The 13,770-nt window shown below is 44.5% G+C and overlaps 1 protein-coding gene across 1 annotated transcript; it reads right to left on the minus strand.

The window, feature by feature from the left end:
- Nucleotides 1–215: 215 nt before the first annotated feature.
- tmem116 (transmembrane protein 116) lies at nucleotides 216–11,420 on the minus strand. The gene is made up of 11 exons (XM_073485727.1): nucleotides 11,163–11,420; nucleotides 8,647–8,693; nucleotides 7,891–7,954; nucleotides 6,856–6,987; nucleotides 4,481–4,585; nucleotides 3,536–3,585; nucleotides 3,358–3,441; nucleotides 3,110–3,245; nucleotides 2,544–2,688; nucleotides 2,374–2,453; nucleotides 216–2,117 (listed from the first exon to the last, which is right to left on the minus strand). Exons 1-11 carry the CDS (start codon nucleotides 11,262–11,264, stop codon nucleotides 1,947–1,949), a joined length of 1,116 nt encoding a protein of 371 aa, XP_073341828.1. The 5' UTR covers nucleotides 11,265–11,420; the 3' UTR covers nucleotides 216–1,946.
- Between the last annotated feature and the right edge of the window lie 2,350 nt (nucleotides 11,421–13,770).

Here is a 13,770-nt window from a genome sequence, read left to right on the forward strand (position 1 = left end):
TCAAACGGCACAATGACTGTTGACAAAAGGCTCATTACTGGACCGTCTACTTCTTCTTATATAAAGATATTGTGATTATTATCATTATCATTATGTTGAGGACTGAACAGAGACCAGAACCTCAGCTGAGGACTGGAACAGAGACCAGAACCTCAGCTGAGGACTGGAGCAGAGACCACAGATGCTTGAAAGTAAAATAAGATAAGAGTCAGTAATCTTTTTAATTTGTATTTTTTATCATGAATGTGAAATTAAGACTTTTGGACATAAAATACAACCAAGGACACAAAAACTAAAGAATGTGAACTAAAACAGGAGGAAAGTCGTCCTCTTTATGTCACGTATGAAAACTCTCACCACATGAAAGGGTCGACATTTCATTTCACTGCTCTCGGTTTTGATTAATCTGCAGTGACGGCTTCCTGCAGCGACATGATCAACTTCAGTATTTTTGGATAAGCTGAGGTCTGACTGAAGAGGAAGGTCATTGTTCTGCTGCAGATTCTGGCTAAATGCCCACAGTGTGACTGTGGGGGAGGTGGAGGAGGATCAGGAGGGAGCACCACATCACATAACGAGCTCAGGCTCCTGCGTCAGGCGGCGTCTCTGAGTGAGGCGGTGGTCATGTGGTGTGACGGACGCTCTGAGTTTCTGCACGGTTAAACAGCAGCAACGCAGGACGACGACGAGGGGAAAACTCTGAAACACTCTGAGGTCACACATTCATTCAGGAGCCATCAGTGACTCGTCATATCTGCAGCTTCTGACGCTCATTCAGTTTCTCAAAACACAACTCTGCTGTTCACTGACATCAGACACACACTGCAGCAAAGAGACAAACTGCTCCTGATGCACAGTGTGAATGTGGAGTCCAGTCAGCGCGGAGCTGCAGAGCTTCAACCAATCAAACACTTTCCTCAGGCGTACAAAGTCTGTACAGTGATACAGCTTCAACCATCATGATTAAACAAGAGGAGCTTTAAAGGAACAGTTCACCCAAACAGTGAAACTCAGCCTTCATCTCCTCCTGATGATATAAAGTCAGGTGAAGTCTCGTAGTCCACAGAACATTTCTGGAGCTTCACAGTAAAACAGAGTTGCAGCATTCTGCTGAACAGCTGAAGCAGCTGGAGATGAGCCTGACTTTATATCATCAGGAGGAGATGATGACTGAGCCTGACTTTATATCATCAGGAGGAGATGATGACTGAGCCTGACTTTATATCATCAGGAGGAGATGATGGCTGAGCCTGACTTTATATCATCAGGAGGAGATGATGGCTGAGCCTGACTTTATATCATCAGGAGGAGATGATGGCTGAGCCTGACTTTATATCATCAGCAGGAGATGATGGCTGAGCCTGACTTTATATCATCAGGAGGAGATGATGACTGAGCCTGACTTTATATCATCAGGAGGAGATGATGGCTGAGCCTGACTTTATATCATCATGGCTGCAGACTCTACAGACCATCTTTCTTATTTTAGATGTCTTGAATTTAAGACGTCAAACTTCCCTCAACTTTTAGGATAAAAGAAGCTTATGAGTATCAGACTTGACAGTTTTGTCACTTGACCAGTTAATATAAAAAGTTGAAGTCACTCTCTGGTGTTAACTCTATAAATAACTTCAGTCCACCTGTGAGGTTTGATGCTGCAGATTAAATGCAGCTTCGCCTTTTTTCAAATCCTGTTTTCTTCGTCGCACTTCCTCTTGGTGTAAACTCCCCCTCTGTCTTCTTCTTCCCTTTTCTCTCACCTCAGTGGTTCAGGATCAGAGGTGGACGTCACCGTCCGCAGCAGAGACACAAGCACGGTGTTGTCCCTCTCACTGAAAGTCAAAGTTCAGACTTTTCTCTAGAGTCTTTGCTGCAGATGACAGAAAGCACCTGCTCACTTCCACTTTCAGTTTGTCCCTTCTTCTTTGTCCCTTCTTGTCTGTCTGTCAGCCGACGGTGCGCAGTGTTTGGTAGCCTCTCGTCTTCTGCGCCCTCAGCAGAGGCGTCTGAGTGTCCACGTCTCGAGATAAAACCCTCATGCCGGCTCGGCGGAGACGTGCACGAGTCCATCCGTAGACCAGACAGTTGAGGAAACCCTGAGAGGCCGAGGTGAACGCCTGAGGACAGAAGACACAATGTGGTCCTGCAACATGTCCTCACTCTCTATACACACACATTTAAGTCACAAATATGAACTTCAGCCCAAAGAAGCTGTATGTTTGACACTGATGTCTTTTAAAGGCCCAAACTTGTTCACACACAGAGAAAAGCTGAAGGAGATTGTCTTGATTCTTGTAACGCAGCGTGTGTTTTGTGTCGGGTCTACAGAGGGTGATGAACCCCTGCAGGCCCACAGTCCTGCTGCTGACTGACCTGTGATATGTAGAGAGCGACCACGGCACCGCCCTGCCCCGCTGAGGGCTTCACCTCCAGGAGAAAAGCCAGAGCAACAGCTGAGGAGACGACACAGAAAGAGTCAGACCCAGAAACAGACCTGAGCTGCTTCCACGCACGAAGGATCGAATCAGGACGAAGACACAAACCTGGACCCCAACAGAGGACGAAGATCAGCGGGTACAGCAGCATCCGTCGGTCCATCACGCGGAAGGACGTCCGCTGCTCGTTGCCTAGGTAACCGTATGATGTCACCACCCGCCTGTAAATACGACGGGCCTTCACCATGAGCACCTGACGCAGGAGAGGAGATTCACACAGCTCAAATAAATCAGCAACATCAGCACGTCTTTATTCAATGTCACGTCACGTAATGTCCAGTTACGTCAAGTCCTGTTATGATACATTATGTCTTTTAAGTCAAGTTAAAGTGATGTCACATTACATCCGTTTCTGTCACGTCTCGTTATAGCATGTTTTCAGTGCATTATGTCCTTTAATGTCCTTTCACATGAAGACAAGTCCTCACATCGTGTTATATATGGTCTGTTTATGTCATGTCATGTCTTATTATAGCACATTGTGTCCTCTGATGTCCTTTCAGGTCAAGTGAAGTCCTGCCACTTAAAGTCCTCACATGTCACGTGTTGTTACAGCACATTATTTCTATCACATCCACATCATGTCAAGTGTTCTCATGTTTCATGTCACTCACTATGATGCTGAGGAGCGTGAGTAAGAAGGTGGTGAGGAAGATGGCGATGCGGTAGGTGCGCAGCCACCTGCAGAATGGGATTGGATGGTGTTGCTCTGAGGTATGAAACAGCGCTCCGGTGTGCATCAGCAGACACCTGTTGGTACGAGGCAAACGGTGACATCAGACGTTTGGATCGGTTTCATTAGACTTTATATTTTGTGTGTTGCGTCTGGATAACGTGTGAAGACCTCGTGCTCTCTCCTCACCTGTACGGCTCGCTGGAGTTGGCCTGACATTGGCTGATGTTTCCTTGTATGAACACAGGCGTCATCAGCATCACAGGAATCAGTCTGCAAACACATGTTGAATCACTGACCGTCCCGTCAACACATCTGTGTCAGGCGTCATGTGAACTGGACCCAGTCAGAACACGTTTGTACTCACCCTGAGAGCAGCGCCCGGATTTTGCCGGCGGTGCTCACTCTGTTGGAGAACTGGACAAAACGATGGAAAACGTTTATTTAAAGGAGCAGTCCACCCAAAAATGAAGCAACAACAGAAAACGCTCCAAGAAATCTTAAATTAAAACCGTCAACACGCTGCAAGTTTCAAGTTATTCTTATGGAAATAAACAGAAAATAATAATTGTGGAGTGAAATCTATAAAAACTGATGAACGATTTGAAGAATTATCAGAAGAACGCAGAAAAAGTCAAATGCAGAAATAAACTTTAATAAATGATCAGTCCATTGTTACGTTTGAATTATTGTCAGCAGATCTCATGTTCAGACTGGAATCAACACCTGAGTCCATCTCTTAAAGGAACAGTTCACCCAAACCTGACCCACGAACCTGACTTTATATCATCAGGAGGAGATGATGGCTGAGCCTGACTTTATATCATCAGGAGGAGATGATGGCTGAGCCTGACTTTATATCATCAGGAGGAGATGATGACTGAGCCTGACTTTATATCATCAGGAGGAGATGATGGCTGAGCCTGACTTTATATCATCAGGAGGAGATGATGGCTGAGCCTGACTTTATATCATCAGGAGGAGATGATGGCTGAGCCTGACTTTATATCATCAGGAGGAGATGATGACTGAGCCTGACTTTATATCATCAGGAGGAGATGATGGCTGAGCCTGACTTTATATCATCAGGAGGAGATGATGGCTGAGCCTGACTTTATATCATCAGGAGGAGATGATGACTGAGCCTGACTTTATATCATCAGGAGGAGATGATGACTGAGTTTTACTTTTTGGGTGAACTGTTCCTTTAACAGACGAAACATTAAAACTGAACTTACTGAATAAGAAATAGTCCGACTCTTAACTTCCTGTGACACCAGGACCGCAGGTGATGTGTGGTGTGTGCGTGTACCTGGACAGAGTACCCGTTACTGCAGCTGTAGTACTTCTCTCTGATTGCTGTGTACAGGTTCCACACATAGTTGAGAGTGTAGAAGAAGGAGGCCATGTAGAGGATCTGTCAGAACCAAACAGATTGCAGTTTGTTAGAACCAGTTATCAAACAATCACCGTGGACATGGAGCTTGTTTGTGTGCACACAGACGCTGCCGACCTCGGGTCCGTGCGTCAGAACAATTAATGTAGGTCAGGAATGTTTGATGGTGTTTTTCTGTTTAGATCCAGTCTGCAGTCTGTCCTGGTTCCGCTGCCCTGTTTCATACGACTGACCCACTTCAGGATCAGTTCTGGGGCGGGTCATCTGGGGAAAACCGCTCAGAATACCGGGACAGGACAGAACCGGATCTCCTCAGACAGTAGATCTGATTTTTCCTCTGCCATCAGCTTTTCAATGACTGGGCTGCTTCCAGATACACACTTCACTTACCTGCTTCTCTACCGGGAGGTGAAACAAGGTGGACTGTTCCTTTAGTCAGAACCTTGACTGTGACAGCTCCCACAGATCACATGACACGACATACACACTGAGAGCTGAACCGAGGGATCTGGACCAGCAGACCAGCCAGTCACAGCTGTTAGAGTTTATTTACATTTACAATATATCTTCACATCTTCTTGAGCTTTAAAGTGTTTTTTATTCGAAAACCCAATAAAGTTCTGAAAACATGTCCCTTCTGGTCCGGCGGTCAGGACTCCTGGTTTTCATCCAGGTGACCCGGCTTCAACTCCCGACATCAGCTGGGAGCTGAGAGTCACATCCACTGAGCTGGTCTGTTAAAGATCAGCTGATCGATCAGTGGAAGTTATCAATGCTTTAATGGCGACAACATCCAAACTGCTGATCTGAACTTTCTGTGAGCTCAACACAAAACAATTTCCTGATCACCGAGTGCAGGGAGTCATGTCATCTTCTGTTTTTGGTCCAATAGGAAGAAAGTCACAACGTTGATCCTCCAATCACTGAGCTGGTGGGAGGGACTAAATGTAATGACTGTGATCAGCAGCTGCGGCTGTGACTGACAGCTCGCTGTGTCTGTCCGAGTCGTTCAAATCTGTCTGACGTCTGCTCGTCTTTTTCAAACGCTTCATCTCCCTGAAATCTGTACAATCGAAGCTCACAGTCTGTGTCAGTCGTGAAACCACGATGATGAAATCATTCAAACTGAGTCATAAAAATCGACCTGCTTTTCTGCTCCTCCGGTGCCACGTCACTGCAGCACCGCACGTTATCACCACGCTTTGCTCTTTGATCATGAGCAGACAAGATGGCGGCTGACAGACAGAAGCTTCGGTCCGACTGTCACGGGTCTGATTCTAGATCAGGAGCATGCAGACGTCTGTTTTACTGCTGTGTTCATGTTTGATTGTGATTCGTTCCTGCAGCATTTATTAAAATCAGGTTTCATATAGGTAAAGCCCGCTGTTTGATTTGGAGCTGATTTTGTGGTTAAACACACTGAAGCTTTCTATTTCGGTGGCATTTGTCAGGAGGAAGTTGAGACTTTCCAGTTGTGAACTGTCTCTCTGGGTCAGGACGACGTGTGGGCAGACTCAGATGAATGTGGTTCCTTGTTTTGGTTGATTTTTAAGGAAACAAATATTGGCTTGTTATGGTGAGAGGGAAATCCCATAATATCTTCATACATTAGTCAAAAAGCACAAAAGTTTCCTCCCAATAAATGAGCATAAAAATACCTTTTTGACAGTGGATCATGTGTCTGTGTGAAGCCTGACCGCAACAATCGGTTTCACATTCAAAGGATTTAATTAAATTATCGACTTAATTAGTAAGTTAGACTCGTCCAGGCAACGTGCATCACGACAAAATGACACAAAATATTGTGTTCATGTAGGACTTCATCAAATAGCAGCTGAATAACACAGTTATTTTACATCTATCTCATCATCAGATCTCAAACCAACAACATGTCAGTCCGTCTCTCAGGACCGTCTCACTGTCTGTCTGTGGCTCACTGGTTCCTACTGAAGATCTTTTAAAAGGCTCCATCCTGTTCTCCATCTACATGCTCCCTCTGGGTGGTGTCACACGGAAACACAACATTCACTTCCATTCTTACGCCGATGACACACAACTATATCCTCCCATCAAACCAAAAGACCAGACCTCCCTCCAAAACCTTCACAACTGCTCAGCAGATATTAAAATACACATTCGGTGCTGAAGGAACAACTGTGTGGCTCATTGATGTGTTTTAATGGAGCTCAGAGGAAGAAGATGATTCAGGTGTTGAACCTGTCGAGTGTGTGTGTGTGTGTGTGTGTGTGTGTGTGTGTGTGTGTGTGTGTGTGCGGTGCAGTGTTGTGTACCTGCTCCACAGTGTGCAGGTGGTGACAGTGTTTGTTGAGGCTGCTGCAGTGTGAAGAGAACAGAGCAGCTCCGATCACCCAGCAGAGAGCGAGCAGCAGGTCCGACACGCTGAGCAGGAACAGAGGCTGCAGCTGCAAACACACAAACACACACAGTGATGGGTCGGGCCGGTGTTAGTGAGGTACTGATGAGCACGAACATGTTTATTAACTTGTAATCCTGCGTATGTCTCGTTCGATCCCGTCAGCTTTGATTTTATTTCACTTTGCCTCGAAAGGACACAGTGAGACTTTCCCTCCTGCTGGACGTTGCAGTAAATTTTGTGTTTTTTTCACATTCAGTTTTGCAAAGCAAAACAAGTCAAACCATGATCTGTCTTGACTTTTACTTCCAGACTTCTGGAGAATATTTAATATAAATACCAGATAAGTAATATGGCTTGCTGTGCGGTTAAGCTTCTGGAGGAATAAACACCCGGAGTCGAGGAGAGCTCAGAGTTTGGTTTTTAAACTTTCGGGTTAAAAAGTGGATCAGGCCGCGGTCACACACACGGAAAATGAACATTTGCCTTCCGTTCATTTCAAACCAATCAAATCAATTTTATTTATGCAGCCCAGCATCACATGACATCACCTCAGTGGGCTTTACAATCTACACAGTGACCGACTCCCTCTGTCCTCAGACCGTCGGTTCAAGTGAGGAAAAACTCTCAAAGAACAAAGAAACCAGGAAATAAATCACCTGCAAACACTTCGACGGATGGAAACAAAAAGGAAAATAGTGGACAGATCGCGAACACGATCACTAAAGCAGTTTGTTTGTTCTTTCTGAATCTTTGTGACTTGTTGTTTGAATATAAACACGTTATAAATATGAATTTTGGCTGTAAACATCGGCCGATGATGTCACAGAGTGAAATCTGTACTAACGTGTTTTACAACAGATCTTTTCTCCACGTTCACAGACCCTCGTTTGACTCTCGCACAGTCTGAGCTGCAGGAACTTAAAAACAAAGAATGACAGAAGCGACTGACCTCGGGCGTCCGGCTGAGTCTCTGCAACATCACACAGACGATGATGGAGCCGGAGCCCAGGATACTGAAGAGGGAATCAGACGGGTGTTAATGAAAGACGTCAAACATCTGAGATATACAAGTCAAATGCTGATGACGTCATCAGTAAACATTTGATCTGATGATGAACTTTATGCTGCTGCTGCTTCTCAGAATACTCTGTAATCAGATTACTTCATGCCGACTGAACTTGTCCTCCCCCTATTGTCTGAGTGCTGTGACCTTTCACCTCCTTCCTGTTTATCACTGCAGCGTAAATGAAGCAGAAATAAAAGTTTCTGGTGCTGAAGAGTCTCTGTGGACGAGACAAACACCAAAATACATAAAAATAATGTTTTTCTGTAAAGATTTTATTGAAGTTCAAGTTTTAAGTCAATGTTTTTATGTTCCGGTCCAAAAAGGATGATCCAACTCAACTTCAATATTTTGAAATATACAAAATGGAGGATTCAAATTAAATCTAAATTTTATTAACCATCCTAAAAAGCTTTAATCAGTGGATCCATAAATCCACATTTAAGACAGTACCTCTATAAATTAATATCATGTTTATTAACTTTATCTCCTTGACAGTAGATTTTATATTTTCTTTCCTACTAAATAATATTTCTATAAAGTCAGAAATCAGAAGGAGATGAACAGTGCTGCAGGACTTTGTGTGTCAGTCATGAACCGGACTCTTTAACCCTGAGGAGAACAAAGCAGTGAGACGCTGACCTGAGCAGAGCCATGCCGAGCTGGATCCACCGGACCGCCTCGTACACCTGCAGACAGCAGACAGGTCGGTTTAACATTAAACACACACAGTGACGTTCACTCATGTGGCTCCAGACATGAACTGAGAAAGCTTCAAAGTAAAAGGAAGTGAAAACAAATTAACTCTGACAGAGTGAAGAAGGAAGTGTTGCATGAAGGAAGTCTGATTTAACTGCAGAAAACAGAGGCGATGTCCCAGAAACCAGCGCTTTATTTTTAACTATTTGATAGAAAATCAATCAAGTAATCAAGTCTCCAGCTTCTTGAGCTGTTTAGCAGAATGCTGCAACTCTGTTTTACTGTGAAGCTCCAGAAATGTTGACTTTACATCAACATGTTGGGAGGAGATGATGACTGAGTTTGTATTTTTTGACATTCTGACTTCCTGACCTGTTGATTCCCACTGCAGATATAAACCTTTAAAACAAACACGTAGTTAATCTTTAACAATGTTCCTCAAACAGCTGCTCTCTGTAGCTTCTACCAAACAAACAGGAAACAGTCAGTTTGTGGGGGAACTACTTTCAGCGGCGGATTAATCCCCATTTGCTGCTCTGTGTCTGAGGCCGAATGGATTCGCTGACGTTAAGAAAAACAGAATATCAGTTCAGATTTATATCAGCTGCAGATGTTTGAGAGTGAAAGTGTTCAAATAGAGAAGAAGCAGAGACAAAAACCCCTGAGAGTCGAGTCTGAAGAGACGCTTCACTCATTCAGGAAACAGCAACTCATCTGTCTCAAGTGTCAATCACCTCTGAACTGAAGACGTCCGAGCTGATGAGTGAAGCACTGAGACGACTAACTGTTGTTAGAAATCAGATTAAAACCGAATATTTTATAATCATTTCATAAACTTCATAAAATCCCAAATCTGATCTTCACTTTGAGTTTTTGAGTGTTTTAACACAGTCTGAAGACGTCCCTGCAGTCTGAAGACGTCTCTACAGTCTGAAGACGTCTCTACGGTCTGAAGACGTCTCTGCGGTCTGAAGACGTCTCTGCAGTCTGAAGACGTCCCTGCAGCCTGAAGACGTCCCTGCAGTCTGAAGACTACCCTACAGTCTGAAGACGTCCTTATAGTCTGAAGACGTCTCTACAGTCTGAAGACGTCTCTACGGTCTGAAGACGTCCCTGCGGTCTGAAGACGTCTCTGCAGTCTGAAGACGTCTCTGCGGTCTGAAGACGTCTCTGCAGTCTGAAGACGTCTCTACGGTCTGAAGACGTCCCTGCAGTCTGAAGACGTCTCTGCAGTCTGAAGACTTCTCTGCGGTCTGAAGACGTCTCTACAGTCTGAAGACGTCTCTACGGTCTGAAGACGTCTCTGCGGTCTGAAGACGTCTCTGCGGTCTGAAGACGTCTCTGCAGTCTGAAGACGTCTCTACGGTCTGAAGACGTCCCTGCAGTCTGAAGACGTCTCTGCAGTCTGAAGACGTCTCTACAGTCTGAAGACGTCCCTACGGTCTAAAGACGTCTCTGCAGTCTGAAGACGTCTCTACGGTCTAAAGACGTCTCTGCAGTCTGAAGACGTCTCTGCAGTCTGAAGACGTCCTTACAGTCTGAAGACGTCCCTACAGTCTGAAGACGTCCCTACAGTCTGAAGACGTCTCTACGGTCTGAAGACGTCCCTGCAGTCTGAAGATGTCCCTGCAGTCTGAAGACATCCCTACAGTCTGAAGACGTCCCTGCAGCTTCTCGTTAGTCGAGTCATTTTTGACATTTCGTTGGCCGCAGCAGCAGAAGTGAGATCTCGAAATGAAAAACGCTCCTTCAGCTCATGAAACAAAGATTTTCACCTCCTTCATTTGCATTTAAAGTTTTGAATGTAACTTTATTCTCTTCGTTTCCTCGTGTGCAGATCTGAGGAGCGTTTGTTGAACAGCTCTGGTTACAAGTGACTTTATGGACCGAAGATTTTACATTTAAACAGATATGAAGAAGTTATGATGATGTTGCTCTAAGCCACATGTCTCTCAGCACTTCTTCATAAATATTTTATTTTATTCTATTCTATTTGAGATTTTTTGTTTTTTCAGGCTTAATGATGTTTGAAAAACAAACACTGTGAGCGACAGAAATACGCTTTGTTTTTCCTTTCATCCTATTTAATTAACAATCTCTCAAAACTTTATGGATCTTTTTTTATTGATCTTTTTACACCTCCAGCAGCTCCAGCGTCTAACATCTAAACTGAACAGTGAACAATAATCCTGCAGAATGAAACGGATTTCACCTTTGATACTTAAAGCAGCGGTGGAAAGTAACTAAGTACATTTACTCAAGTAAAGTATCTTCCCTCAGGTACAGGTTGTTCTTCTCACTCCACTGATTCACCTGACAGCTGCGCTTAGTTTTCAGATTCACAATATTAATACACAAAACAATATAATATATAATAATATATAAATGATGTCTGATGTATTATTAAACATTAAACCAGCAGCAGTATTTACAGTCATTATGAAAGTCTGAACTCTCACCTCAGTCCAGTCGTGAGCTCCGGTGGTGTTTTTCTCTGAGGTGTTGGTAAAAGCCTCCTGCAGCCCCTCTGCAGCCCGCATGCTGGAAACTGTGAGCTGCATTCAAACACAGGAGATGAAAATGAAGCTGAAGTCCGATGGTCCCGCAGGCTGGAGCTGAGAGCAGCTGATGGTCCCGCAGGCTGAGAGCAGCTGATGGTCCCGCAGGTTGAGAGCAGCTGATGGTCCCGCAGGCTGAGAGCAGCTGATGGTCCCGCAGGCTGAGAGCAGCTGATGGTCCCGCAGGTTGACAGCAGGACCTTTATCCTGCCGCTCACAGGAGGCGGAGTTATTCACACTGACTCCGCCCACACAGGCCACGCCCCCCGAGGAGCAGGACAGAGAGGCAGTGGATCAGACCAGAACCAGAATCAGACCAGAATTGGACCAGAATCGGACCAGAACCAGAATCGGACCAGAACCAGAATCAGACCAGAATCAAACCAGAATCAGACCAGAATCGGACCAGAACCAGAATCGATAAGTAAAGAATCCGAAAGAAAACTGTCCAGGTGCGTCATGGGAAATGTAGGATCTGTGTTTTGGGGACTAACAGTTAAGATCTCTCCTTCTCTGCAGCTCAGGTTCTGTTTTTAAGTGTTTCATAGTGTAGGAGTACTTGAGTACTTGAGTACTTGAGTACTTGAGTACCTCTTCCTTTACATTACTGTGTGTTCCTGCCTGGTGTTTATTCAGATGTGATGAGGAGGAAAACTGCTGCTGGAAACTGTTAGTTTGCTTCACCTGGCTGCTGACTGCTGGCGCCACCTGCTGGTGTGACGGAGGAAGTAAAAGGCTTCAGTGGTTCTCTGATCCAAACACTCAACATGAGGGAACCGAACCCTGCTGAGGAAACAGAACCAACACCAGGCTGGGATCAACATGTGATCAGATGTTGTTCTCACCACATGGTCTCCACCTCCAGCTGATGGTTTCAGTGTATTTGAAGCTTTGGGTTCTTTACTAGAACTATAACTGAGGTTCTGTGGTCCAGAATAGGTGATCATTAGTTTTATGTCTGCTGACTGATTGACTCAGATGTTATTGTGTTAACTGCTGAGTCGTTTAATTTAATTAACTGACCTCAAGTTCACAACGACACAAAAACGTCTTTATTGAAGTTTTTATTATTATTAAGTTTTCCACTTAATTAACAGCATAATACAATATAACATAATATAATATATTATAATATAATATAATATAATATAATATAATATAATACAATATATATCAGCACATTACAAGAAGTAATTAAGCATCAATTGGCAAATAAAAACAGCAAAATCAAACACGAGTCGATCTGTAAAACGGGTTCAAAGTACTTTTACAAACAGGATGCTCAGTGTAACTGGACTAAAGTACTGCAACATTAATGAAGAAGCACGTTGTTTTCATCCTTCATGTTTCTTTCTTCTGTACATAAAGAAGTGCTGTTAGCACAGCTCTGGTTTATGACGCCACTTTTATGATTTACAATATTTATGAAGCGTAAAACAAAACTTCAGCAGAAGTAACAAGTCATCAGCAAACGACATCACGGTCACGTGACTTTCACATCACCTACACTGAGCTCCCTACACGACCCGGTACACACTTTACATTTCTGCAAGATACATTCAGCCGCTCGTTAGCAACCAGCTTCAATAAGACACATGAAACCTCAGAGTTCAGGAGGGAGGTGCTGGTGGCACTGAACAGAACTCAGCAGAGCTTCTGTGAGGAACACAAAGTCCAGCGTAGAGAGGTCCAGTGAATGTGGTCTGGACTCTGTGGAGGAGAGTGATGGTGTCAGAGACGCTGTAGAAGGACAGAATACCTGCTCTGTGATCCAGGTACACTCCAACTCTGGAGGACACAGGACCTGAGACGGGAGTTTGGACGTTGTTGTGATGAAATGAATGCAGCAGGTTTCTGCTACAATCTAACGCCCAAGATTTATCATTTATCATCTCTGCTGATGCTCTTCCAGGCGACTCCGACACCAACTCCATAATTTCCATCATCCCACTCCACCTCCCAGCAGCACCGTCCAGTCCGACTCTGCACTCAGGACCTGATGACATGAAGCGAACCTGTCTGGGTGACTAGAACGACTCTGTGACTCTTCTTGCTTTTCTGTTCCCACCGAACAGTAACAGATGTCTGTAAGCTGTGTTTGGATCCATTGTGAGGTCACGTGAATATTAATAATAATAGAGTCCAGCTCTGGTCTCAGGCTGAGGAGACAGTAAAACATCCACTTGAGTCACTGTCAGTGAGATGTTTGTCCATGTGTCTCTCAGGACGTCCTGTAGTTTGTCTCTGACCTCTGACACAGCTGCTGTCACATCCTCAAAGTACTTCAGAGGACGGATATTGATGCTGGATGAGTGTGTAGACTCACTGAGTGCTGACAGTGAGGGGTAGTTGTGTAGAAACTGGTTGTGATCCTCTGTGTGTGAGAGCTTCTTCAGCTCAGCGTCTTTCCTCTTCAGCTCAGTGATCTCCTGCTCCAGCTTCTCCTGAAGCTCTTTGACTCGACTCACTTCAGTTTCCTGCTGGGATCTGACCTGCTGCTTCACATCAC

This window comes from Pagrus major, chromosome 17, assembly GCF_040436345.1.
Source record: "Pagrus major chromosome 17, Pma_NU_1.0".
In the NCBI taxonomy this organism is placed as follows: Eukaryota; Metazoa; Chordata; class Actinopteri; order Spariformes; family Sparidae; genus Pagrus; species Pagrus major.